The sequence below is a fragment of the Stigmatopora argus genome, chromosome 14, assembly GCF_051989625.1.
Source record: "Stigmatopora argus isolate UIUO_Sarg chromosome 14, RoL_Sarg_1.0, whole genome shotgun sequence".
NCBI lineage: Eukaryota > Metazoa > Chordata > Actinopteri > Syngnathiformes > Syngnathidae > Stigmatopora > Stigmatopora argus.
The window spans coordinates 15773325-15785844 of record NC_135400.1 but is presented as its reverse complement, the minus strand read 5'-3'; the positions used below and the strand labels follow the sequence as shown (position 1 = coordinate 15785844).

Sequence of the window (12520 nt, the reverse complement as noted above, 5' to 3'; positions counted from 1 at the left end):
ACCCTCGACCCCAGAACCGTGAAGCCGACGCACTAACCTCCTGATATAATAAGTCATGTTGCAAAAAAAAAATGGTTCGGGCTATTTCCTGGATGCGTGTTGTCTTTTTGGATGTGAATTAATTCTTACGTATTTATTTATTATTTACCTTGGGGGCGAAACACAAACTCCACACAGCCAGAACCGACCTGGATTCGAACCCTCAACCCCAGAACCGTTAGACCGATACGCTAACCTCCCGGTATAATAAGTCATATTGCAAAAAAAAAATGGTTCAGGCTATTTCCTGGATCCGTGTTGTCTTTTTGAATGTGAAGAATGTACAGGAGCTTTTCAGAAGGGCAGGATATCGTTTACGTGCGGACGGTCGCTTCGCATCCACAATGTGAGCGTTTGTGTGGAGTCAACAGAGAGAGTTCATTGCCAGAAATGCACCCCCCCCCAAAAAAAAAAAAGTGAAGCGGACTTTGCGTCCATTGTGGCGCTGTAATGGGCTGGAACAGAGTGATGAGTGGACTACTCTCCATGCTTCATTACCTGCGCGCTTGTGTATTGTTGTTTCGGAGGACATGGGCCAAGGTAAAAGCTGCTTTTTTTCCATCCCTCCATCTTTGGAGACACATTCTTTCTCGAGATGAGAGTTTTGTCAGAACTTTGGATTGCCGAGCGAGAGAGTCCCGCGTTAATGCGCCTCGTCATGCGTAAGTGGGCCTAAATCGGGCCGGACGATGCTTTTAATAACGCCGACGTTAGACGGCAGATTTGGGGCAGTCGTTTACCGTTGCGCTCAGCCTATTGTTGTTTCGGATTATAATAATCGGGTTTGATTTGGCGTCACTCGCTATAAAGGAGGACTCGTTTGTGACGTATCGCTCCATTTTCTAGCCTTTGTCCTGGTTGGCACGTATATGTAAGTACATAATTAAATGCTTAATTTTTTTTAGACAAGGGCGCCGCAAAAGATATTATTGCTCCGTTTCCTATACGCAGTCAGATTCGGCAAAAGTGTCACTACGGCGCCTTCTATGAAAGCCAATGAGTTTATAGGGAATCTTGAAATGCTCAAAACCAATACAAGTACCCTGGAAATGCCCAAGACCAACAGGAGGTCACTTGGAAATGCCAAAAACCAACAGAAAGTACACTGGAAATACTCAAAAACCAACAGGAGGCAAGCTGGAAAGGCCTAAAACAAAAAGGGCACACCCGGAAATGTCCAACACCAACAGGAGGCCACCTGGAAATGTCCTAATCCAACAGAAAGTCAACTGGAAATACCCAAAAACCAACAGGAGGCCGTTGCAAATGCCCAAAACAAAAATGAGGCCACCTGGCAATGCCCAAAAACTAACACAAAGTCAACTGTAAATACCCCAAAACCAGCAGGAGGTCACCTGGAAATGCCTAAAACAAAAATGAGGCCACCTGGAAATGCCCAAAAACCAACAAGAGGCCACCTGGAAATGCCAAAAACAAAAATGAGTCCACCTGGAAATGCCAAAAACCAACAGGAGGTCACCTGCAAATGCCCCGAAATCAACAGGAAGCGACAAACAAACAAGAAGCCCCTCAAAATCAACAGAAAATGATCCCCAAAAAACCCATTCACAATAAACCCCAATCTTTTTGTTGTTGTTGGACTGATTCCAGTCGTTTCATGAGAGCATTGTGGCCCTCGGCGAAAGAAGGTCGGGACGACACGTGACATTTTTCAAAAAAGGAAAAAAATCATACCCAGCAGTGCAAAAATGTTCCATTTTCAAACAGAAAAGACACCACGTTACACATTTCCTTATCAAATGTGGACTTTTACAACGACTTATTGTGGCTTCCACAAAGTCCTCATTCACGCTCGCTTGGCTGACGTCAATGCGTGGGCGTGGTTTTGCCATCAGCGCAAACTGGCGCCCAGAAGGACTATAGATGCCGCCCCTCCCCCGCCATTGCACTTCCCGCGGCGTCCCCTTCTGTTCTGGGTAACATTCCATTTGGTCTGAGCAGAAGTGGAGTTGAACATCTCAATCTGTCCACTTTGCATTGACGTGGGCTGAAAGTGAGCTCCGATTGGTCTACTAGCGAGCGCTAGCCATCGTAGTTTGTTCCCGCGGCGTGAGTGTTTTTGTACGTGCGTGAGCGACTTCCTGCTCAGACTCAGCATCATCGACGCAGGATGCTCAGCCAGAGCCCGTTGCCGTGGCGACGGAAGGGAAGCGAGACCGGTCGGCAGATTGCGCCGCCCGATTGTGTCGTTTCGCGCGAGAGAGAGAGAAAGTGGGCAGGTTGTTGTTGTTTTTATTTTTTTATTTTCTGAGATCGGCGTTTTCGCCAGTTGTCCCAAGCGAGCCGCCGTGCCTTGGGGGGATTTGTCGCGTCGGGCATGGCGCTAAGGACTCGCCGCCGCCGTGTGTGTGATGCCGATCGATTTGTTCGGAGGACGCGGGATAGTTTTTGACGGGCTGAAGTGGACACGTTTGTCTCGGGGACGCTTCGTGCCATGGTAAATGCATTTTTTTTTTGCTTTCTAGAGCAAGCGTGTCAGACTCGGTTGGTTCGCGGGCCGAATTAACGTGAACTCGGTTTCATGTGGGCCGGACCATTTTAGATATAATATTTCGATTTTTTTTTAAATAAATGGATTAAAAGAACTGGATTAAAAGCCCTGAATATTCCGTTTTTTATAGATCTACAACAATGTTTATTCTAGCTTTTTTTCTATATTTTTAGATTTCACAAAATGATTTTTGAACTAAAAACACAGAAAAAAAGGATTACTAAATTAAAATTTTTGATTTAAAAGGGGGAAAATCAGGAAATTTAATATACATCTATACTCTTCATTTTAATCTGATCCTAAAACAGAAAGTCGGCACTCATGATTGACTTTCCCGGGCCACACAAAATGATGCGGCGGGCCAGATTTGGCCCCCCGGGCCGCCACTTTGACACATTTGTTGTACACAATCTAGTATTAGATTAGTCACCTCAAGATGTACGATGAAAGTTTCCTTTTTCGTGCCTGCCGGGTTTACTTCCCGTTTTATTGTTTGGCTACTCGCCACATTTCATGCCAGCGCCGTTGAAGAAGAGCGTTCAGAGTGCAAATAAGTAGTGATGTTCACATATTTATGAAATATATAAATTCGTCCCACAAAGCTAAAAAAAAAAAAAAAAAAACTTTTTTTAATTGTGTGTGAACAAAGTACTGTATTTTCCGCACATAAGGAGCACCAGATTATAGGCGCACCTTCAATAAATGGCATATCTTAAAATTTGCTTCTTAAGCTCTGACTACCAGTTCAAATTTGTCCTCTGTAGAGGACATTTGCAAACCTAAATATCTCCCACCCAGTGCATTCAAATGCAATTTTCCTCTGTAGAGGACATTCAGATCTTTCTAAATGATACCAAATTTCTTTTGCAGTATTCCAATGGAATTTCAAAATAAATGTGATTGGACAACATTTTTTTCCTGGTAGTCAGGAGGATAAGGGGCACTAAATTTTAAGACACACTAGTAGTAGTAGTAGTAGTTGTAGTAGTAGTGGTAGTGGTACTACTACCATCCGCTAGATGGAGCTGTAGTAATAGTAGTAGTGGTTAAGAGTAATGTTATACATCAATGAGATGGAGCGGGGCTAAAGGGAATTTCATACAATGATTAAGCAATATTGAAAAAAGTCTTTTAGTTGCGCTTTATAGTGCAGCAAATACGGTAAAATCTCCCCCGGAAAGCATGGACGTTTTCCTAACGGCGAGCTCTAAACGAAGGCTATCCGAGCCGAGGTAGCGGACATTTTATTCCGGACGCAACAATTTGTACGCAGAGCAGAGAAGCAAACGATCATCCAATCGGCGGCGTGCTCCGGCGCCCTCCCGTTTTGGCGCGCGCCTGCATGCTGATGCCTTATTCAAGTTTGCCATCAATAATTCAGCACCCTCAGAATGTTGGACATTTGAAAACAACATCCGGTCAGAGGCAAGCCCATGTTTTTTTTTTACTTTTGTCACCCGCGTTGAGATGGTTCAAGTTCGATTCCCTATTTTTTTTCCCTTCGTTTTCCCGGCATGATGCGCATTGTCAATGTTTGTCCCTCACCAGGACGCCACCTGCGTTTGTCTCTTAACAGGAAGAATGCAAACAGATCATGGCGAGGCAGAAGTCTAACAGCCAATCGGACTCGCACGATGACGAGGTCTCGCCGCCGCCGCCCAATCCGGTGGTCAAGGCCCGCCGGCGCCGTGGAGGCGTGAGCGCCGAGGTCTACACCGAAGAGGACGCCGTCAGTTACGTTCGCAAGGTCAGACTTCATTTTTTTTAATCGCTTTATCATCACAAGGGGGTGCTGGAGCCTATCCCAGCCAACTACGGCCCTCAATTGGTGGCCAGCCAATGGCAGGGCACCAGGGGACAAAGGACAACCAATCGTAGCTAGGGTTGGGCAATTTAGATTGTTCAACCAGCTAGCCTAGCATGTTTTTGGTATGTGGGAGGAAAGCGGTGTACCCGGAGAAAACCCACACAAGCTATGCTGACTACTACTGATTTAGTATGTGGACTACTTATTGATTAGTCATTTATTATTATTTATGGATTAGTTATCTGTGGGTTTGTTTGCTTGTTGTTTATGTTGTTGACTACTTATTAAATTATTATTTTTGAGTTTTAATTTATTTAATAAGGTAGAGCACATATTAATGAACATATTTATGTAAATATGGAAGATTGTAGCTGAGGGCTAATTTCCATCTTTAGTTGAAGATAAACAATGGCACGTACTACACACACACACACACGTAGCAGATTTATTTTGGTGGTATTTATCGATTATTTATTGTTTTTATTTATTGATTATTTTTGTTGTTGTTATTCCTGCACTTTGTGTTGAAGCGTTAAATCACATTATACTTGTATAATGACAATAAAAGCATTCAATTCAACAGAACACGCAAAACCCACACAATAAGGACCCACCTGGGATCGAACCCTCGACCCCAGACCTGCGAGGCCGGGCCGCCGTCTGTCAAAAATGGTGACATTATATATAATATACAATCTCACTCTTCTAGCCATCGCCAACCTCTCATTGTGCGCACGTGAAGGGTGTCAAATTGGCGGCGTGCGCCGTGTCTCCGCCGGCACCCTCGCGCGGCAGCGCCATGGCAACCGTCAGGCTCCCGTCATGGGCCCTCAGAATCACGGCAAATTACCTCTTCCACTTTAGCCATTTTTTTTCTCTCCTGGTCACGCGTTAGCCAGCGTCCAATCACGGAGACGTCACATGGAGACGTCCAATCCATTTGGACAGGGAAATGACACAAAATTTTACCAAAAGCGACCTCCAAGAACCCTAAATTGACAAGGAAGTGACACAAAATTCGCTCATTTACGACAATAGAGGTCCAATTCACTTATACTAGCCGTGGATGTTCATCTTTCAGTGCCATTGACTGCGCTGGCCGTCCCATTCATTTGGACTGGGAGGGGCGGCTGAAGGTTTCTTGAACCATTTGCAATGTGGTTACAAAATAATTCCACAATGCTGGTGGAATCCGGGTGTCCAGAATTTCCACCTACAAATTCAAAACCGGGCAAAAAACCTAAAAACCGTGCCAAATGTCCCACCCCTCGATTCCTTTGACATCTTAACCACCATTTCCAGTCTTTTTTCCGCTCCCCAACAAAACCGAGCCCTCATCTCACCACGTCCTTTTCACTTTTCATTCCCGCAGATTTTTTTGCGGCGACATCTGCCGCTTGAACTTTTTATCCAGCACGACCCCAGCACCCCCGAGCACCATCATCCCGCTGGAACAAAAACACTCATTACGTCTTCTCGTACTAAAAGCCTTCAAACTTTCATCTGGGACGTCCACCACCTCTTTTTTTTGGACGCACTTTTGTCCGACTTTGATGTGGCCCGGCAGATGCATACGTGCGGTCCGTGAAAACGCGGGTTTTACGAGCGAGTTCGGGGCCCCTGGAGAATTTCGAGGAGCGTCCCCGAACAGATGGCTTTTCCCGAAAATCCCGACCCGCGTCTTCTAGGATATCCCCACGTATTCCTTGTCTTTAATTACCTCGCGGCGTCCACTTTTGAAGATGTGCCGGCCTGCCGTTGACGTTCTCGCTTTGCCTCCGCAGGTGATCCCAAAAGACTACAAGACCATGACCGCCTTGGCCAAGGCCATCTCCAAGAATGTGCTGTTTGCTCACCTGGATGACAACGAGAGAAGGTACTGTCAAAACACATTGTTGCCCTTTAATAACAGAAAATAATAGATTTGGATTTGCTGAACTATAACTCGTAGCCATTTTTTTGTAAAATAAACAAAAAACAATTTGAATCCCATTTCGCTGTCGGTCAGAAAACTGCAGTTGTTACCGAGAGACAAAACCACTAAACTTATGTTTAGCTTCATGACTGTGGCGGCCATTGTTTTAGTTGTTTTTCTTCTTGAGGATTTCAAAGGCAAACGTTTAATTGAAACAACATGAGCATTACCGATAGGAGCCTCTAGTTTGCATCTTCTCCCTGGGCTTGCGTGGGTTTTCTACGGGTACTCCGGTTTCCCCCTACATCCCAAAAACATGCTAGGCTAGCTGGTTGAATACTCAAAATTGCCGTACCCTAGCTACGATTGGTTGTCCTTTTGTCTCCTTGTGTCCTGCGATTGGCTAACCACCGATTTAGGGTGTCCGAAGTCAGCCGGGATAGGCTCCAGCACCCCCCGCGTCCTTTGTGGCGATAAGCGAGAATCCGCAGAGTGATTTCACGACGAAACCCGAGCTCCTCCGCCGCCGCCGACGTCACGGATCCTCTGCAATTTCGTCGGGGATGCGCAGAATTCTAGAACGTCGCTAGCGCGTTGTATTTTCCACACGGCCACCGCGTGCCAGTGTTGCCCGCCTAAGATCTGTTGTCGCGCAACACGTGCAGGGGCCAACGGGGTCTCGGATTAGACACGGACAGATGTGCTTGGGGGGCGGGGGGGCCGAAGCCTGGTGTATCTGTTGTGTTATTGCTCGCCATGGCAACAAACCGGGTTTGATACGCAGCTCTTTATTAGCCTTCTCGCCCTTTAATCCACTTTCCTGTTATTTTTCCCTGATATCCCTCTGGGTTCTGGCTCACGCTAGGACAAGGGTGTGCTGGGAAAAAAAAAGTCTAAAGTCGGCCGGCGGGCGAGACGGCCGGCCGGAATTGGCTTTCATTGACTGGGATAATCCATTACGCCTCTGAGAGAGGAAAACGCGGGTGAATACGCCGTTGGCTAAAGCTTCCGCGGAGAAAACCCCAAACGCAATCTTTCCACTCTTTCATCAGCTCGCAATTTACGGTTCCCCCTTGGCACGGGCGTGCGGGGGGCTTCTGATTGCACGTCAACGGGGAGCATGTTAGCCATTGGGGGCGGCCTTGAAAAACTCGGGTGGCTGATTTAAACATGGGAAAGCGACGGGATAGCGTACGTGGCGTGACGGACTCGTCACGACTCGGTGAAATGAGGACGATCTTATTGGACGGGTTGTCGTGTTTGTCGTGGCGCTAATCGCGGCTAACGTCAACCGCTGCTTAAGAGGCTCATTGTTGTGGGATTTGCGGGGGAAGTAGGGGGCAGCTAGCTAGCTAGCTAGCAAGACGCTTTGGTCGTTTAGGGCTCTTTGATTACGCTGTTTTAAGGCACTGATTTCGGCTGTTGTTGATGGCGTGTATACCGAGCGGACGAGCTGTCGAGTGCCATGACGCGTGTTAACAGATGGACACTGACTGGAATCTACTTTCTCTTCCTCTCACTTTTTCCTATTTTTTTTATTTCTACTAATAGTTGGAATTTTATTTTTTAATACACTTTCCTTATCTTAGATTTCCAGGTCTAAAACTTGTGCAAATAACACTAGTTTGCAATGTTGATAACTTTGGAGTAGGTAAAAAAAATCTGCCCTCAAAGATGATATCTGCAAGCATTAAAGTAGTTTAGTCCTATTTTTCAAAAGTAAAGTTTTGGAAAATGTGAAACAATTATGAAAATGTGAAACATGTTTGCCGTGTTAACTAGGCTATTTCAATCCGTTCCATTATGGCCAGTTCTGGTTCAGTATAAGATTATAACGCTATACGAGAAAAAATATTGCCCTGAAATTTTAATTTGAGTTTTAAAATCTCTTATTTTGAAATATTTGGCAAAGTACCGTATTATTCGGACCATAAGTCGCACCCTGAGTATAAGTCGCATTAGCCAAAGAATGCACAATGAATGGAAAAAAAAAAATTTAAGCTTTAGGGAGTATAAATCACATTTTTAATGGCACAGAAACCAAGAACAAACATTAAATATTAAATGTATTAAGGGTCAACATACAAAATAGGTACCTGTTAATGTCACATATGAACAGTTTTTTATAAAACTAATTCCTCAAGATATGACAACCTTTTGCCGGCAGAGTATAAAAAAAAATAAAAAAAACTTATAGTCCAGAAAATACGGTCCATTCTGACCCGTTCTTTGTGGAATTGCGACTCTGAGCAAAAGTTTGTCTAAAACCACTTTGCTTTCTTTATCTTTTGACCTTGGCGGCGCACGGCGTTGCTCCCAGCAGGCCGTTGGGCGGAACCCGTCTCCACGGGCCAGCTATTAGCCGCCGTAATGACCTCATTATCGAATGCCCACGCGAGTACGGCAGATAAGCCTCGATCACGTGCTAAAGCAACATCCCGGCCCGCAAACCACGTTATCACGCCAACCGAGCAAAACTATTATCTTGGAGTTCCACCATTGTTGCTTTCCTCTTATCTAACTCCTCCTCCTTTGGTTATAATCGCGCAGAAACAAAATAATCACGCGTTATAAAGATATTGCGCATATATACATATATTTATATTTCCACTGCTGAAACAAACTAATAGCCGTCTTGAGCGGTTAGCGCGTCGGCGTCACAGCTCTGGGGTCCTGGGTTCAAATCCAGGTGGGTCCCCCTGTGTGGAGTTTGCGTGTCCTCCCCGGGCCTGCGTGGGTTTTCTCCGGGTACTCTGGTTTCCTCCCACATTCCAAAAACATGCATGCTAGGCTAATTTTACACTAAATTGTCCCTAGCTACGAGTGTTAGCATGAATGGTTGTTTGTCTCCTTGTGCCCTGCGATCGGCTGGACACCGATACCCCCCGCGTTTGGGTCCAGCACCCGCCGCGAACCTAGTGAGGATAAAGTGGTTCAGAAAATGAACGAATGAAACCATTTCCTACATTAATTTCAGCTTTTTTCCCCCCATTTTGACCTTTAAAGTAAAGAGCACACTTGCTTTGATCATCTAGTGCACAGGTGTCAAAGTGGCGCCCCGGGGGCCAAATCTGGCCCGCCGCATCATTTTGTACGGCCCGAGAAAGTAAATCATGAGTGCCGACTTTCTGTTTTAGGATCAAATTAAAATGAAGAGTATAGATGTATATTAAATTTCCTGATTTTTCCCCCTTTTAAATCAATAATTGTCATTTTTAATCCATGTTTTTCTGTGTTATAGTTCAAAAATCATTTTGTAAAATCTAAAAATATTTAAAAAAAGCTCAAATAAACATTGTTTTAGATCTATAAAAAAACGGAATATTCAGGGCTTTTAATCCAGTTCTTTTAATCAATTTATAAAAATAAAAAAATCTAAATATTATATCTAAAATGGTCCGGCCCACATGAAATCGCGTTGACGTTAAATCGGCCCGCGAACCAACCCGAGTGTGACACCCTTGATCTAGTGTACAACAACCTAGGCTAAACTCAAGCTTCTTGTGTGGGCCATATTCAATGTTTTTCTTGTGCCGTTCATTTATAACTTCATAAATATTCTCAAGACAACACCACTTACTTACAATTTCTTTCCATCCACGCGCTTTTGAACAGTTTCCACCGAGCGCAACAATAACAAGAGCTGAGAAAGGGATGGCCCAGGGGGCGGAGCCTCCCCTCATCTCGTCCACTTAAATCCTCTAATTAACAAGCCGAGTAATGAGTTGATGAAGTGACCGATGAGTTGACCCCTGACCCCTAAAGCCCGACCTCTGCACCTTCTCGGCGAGCCCCCGCTGACGGACGGGGAACATCTTCGGCGCCCTCGCCGTGCGTGTGTGCGTGCCGGACGGAGTCGGGACAATAAATAAATACGTCATTAAGTGATGGAAAAGTGGGCTAAACAAACAGTAGCCCAAAATCCACCAAAAAAAAGATTCTCGCGTTACGGCGGAAGTTTATTTTAGGGATGGCGTCTAAAGACAAAACAAACTTTAAGGCCATATCGGATTAACTAGTTTTTTTTTCCAGTCCAGTCTCATTTATTAGTTAATATATTTGGACAAATCCACTTTTTTTAGATTTAAGGGATCTGATTGCAAAATTTGATCCAATCAAAAGTGATTTTTTTTTTGTTGAATTTGCATTCAAATTGGATTTAGACGAAATAAAAGCAAAGTATTTAACATTTTAGTTGGTTTGACCCCTTCAGTTTTTGTTTGTGATTATTCAAATATGTTTTATTCATAAACCCTTAGATAAAATCATGATTTAATAAAAAAAAAATCCACATAATCCACATTTTGGGCCACACTTATGTACCAAATGTTCATATCGTAAGATATAAAAAAAAAAAAACGTCCACAAATGTTAACAGCAGGCAATTTTACAAAAAAATTATATATATTTTTTGGAATGACTAAAAATAATCCCTCGGGTTAACCCAAAAACCTGATTCTTCTGCTTCTCCCATTCTAAAAAAGTACATGAATCCTTAAACCCAAAAAAATGTAGTGTGTTGTTACCCCTTGTCAGCCCCTAGGGGGAGTTTTTGCCACACACAGATATGATGATACATAATTTCATTTTCCGTCATTGTGTCTGCAGGGCTGCAATGGAATCAATCATCTTGTCGCGATTGTGTGCGGATAATGTAGTGCTTGTGGAACTATTTTTTTGTTTTCCCGTCGCTTGAGAGAAACTTTTCCGCGTGTGCGGGCGACCAGTCGTTCGTTTTTGTCACGCTAGGCCACATGTGTCAAAGTGGCGGCCCGGGGGCCAAATCTGGCCCGCCGCATCATTTTGTGCGGCCTGGGAAAGTAAATCATGAGTGCCCACTTCCTGTTTTAGGATCAAATTAAAATGAAGAGTATAGATGTGTATTAAATTTCCTGATTTTCCCCCTTTTAAATCAATAATTGTCATTTTTTAATCCATTTTTTCTGTGTTTTTAGTTCAAAAATCATTTTGTAAAATCTAAAAATATATATAAAAAAAGCTAAAATAAACATTGTTTTAGATCTTTAAAAAACGGAATATTCAGGGCTTTTAATCAAGTTCTTTGAATCCATTTATATAAAAAAATTCTAAATATGATATCTAAAATGTTCCGCCCCACGTGAAATCAAGTTGACGTTAAAGCGTTGATCTTCTTTCCAAGCGCCCGGTGGTCTTCCTTGTCGCTTTTTTTGTTTTTTTTCAAGACGTCTCGCTCACCATCCATCTTCCCCTTCCTGTCATTCTCCCCCCTCTCTCTTGCGCCTCCCCCATCGCCGACACGTCGTCCTTTTCTCCGCGCCCGTCCGTCCCCTGCGTGGCTTTGTGCCGGCGCTACAATGCCAGGGGCCAGGCGATGAGGTCACTCTCCGCAGGAGAGCTGCAGGCCTGAGTGAACCTCCAGCCCCGGCACCCCCGCCACTATCGCTACCTCCCCCCCAGCTCGCCACCTTTACAAACGGGGAGGTCGCATTTTTTTCGTACGCAAGTCGGGTCCGGGTCACCCAATTTTGTGGAGTCCCGGAAATGTCTTAAACGGGAGATGATGTCATATCCAAGTTATTTCTAAAGCCATCCAACATTAAAGCAATATAAGAAGGTTAGTAGGGGGAAAAATTGTCTTCAGTAATTCAATTATGCAACAACAAATACAATATTTGCTTCTCAAAAATAAACTTCAAATTGTCAGTGAATGACTCAATTTAAAACATTTTTTTTCATTGGGTGTACCTCACGGCTCTGTCCTTTGCCCACAAATATTCAAAATAAATTCATATAAAACAAGAGTGGCAGATTCGGGTTGGTTCGCGGGCCGCTTTATCGTCAACTCGATTTCACGTGGAACGGACCATTTTAGATATAATATTTAGATTTTTTTTATATAAATGGATTAAAAGAACTGGATTAAAAGCCCTGAATATTCCGTTTTTTATAGATCTAAAACAATGTTTATTTTAGCTTTTTAAAAATATATTTTTAGATTTTACAAAATGATTTTTCACCTAAAAACACAGAAAAAATGGATTGAAAAATGACAATTATTGATTTAAAAGGGGGAAAATCTGGAAATTTAATAATCATCTATACTCTTCATTTGAATTTCATCCTAAAACAGAAAGTCGGCACTCATGATTTACCTTCCCGGGCCACACAAAATGATGCGGCGGGCCAGATTTGGCCCCCGGGCCGCCACTTTGACACATGATCTAAAACAAAACACAACCAATCAAAATGAAAGTCAAAACATCTC

At 43.8% G+C, this 12520-nt stretch overlaps 1 protein-coding gene across 2 annotated transcripts in view; it reads left to right on the top strand.

Annotated features, from left to right (window-relative positions):
* Positions 1-12520, top strand: part of prkar1b (protein kinase, cAMP-dependent, regulatory, type I, beta) — a 47552-nt gene that overhangs the window by 3524 nt on the left and 31508 nt on the right. Inside the window, exons 1-3 of one of the 2 annotated variants that reach the window (XM_077619670.1) lie at positions 2272-2497; positions 4128-4298; positions 6143-6234. In XM_077619670.1, the coding sequence (XP_077475796.1) occupies positions 2495-2497; positions 4128-4298; positions 6143-6234 (266 nt within the window). In that variant the 5' untranslated portion in view covers positions 2272-2494. Of the gene's footprint in view, positions 1-2271; positions 2498-4127; positions 4299-6142; positions 6235-12520 lie in introns of those variants that run through there. The other variant, XM_077619669.1, reaches the window with a different exon arrangement.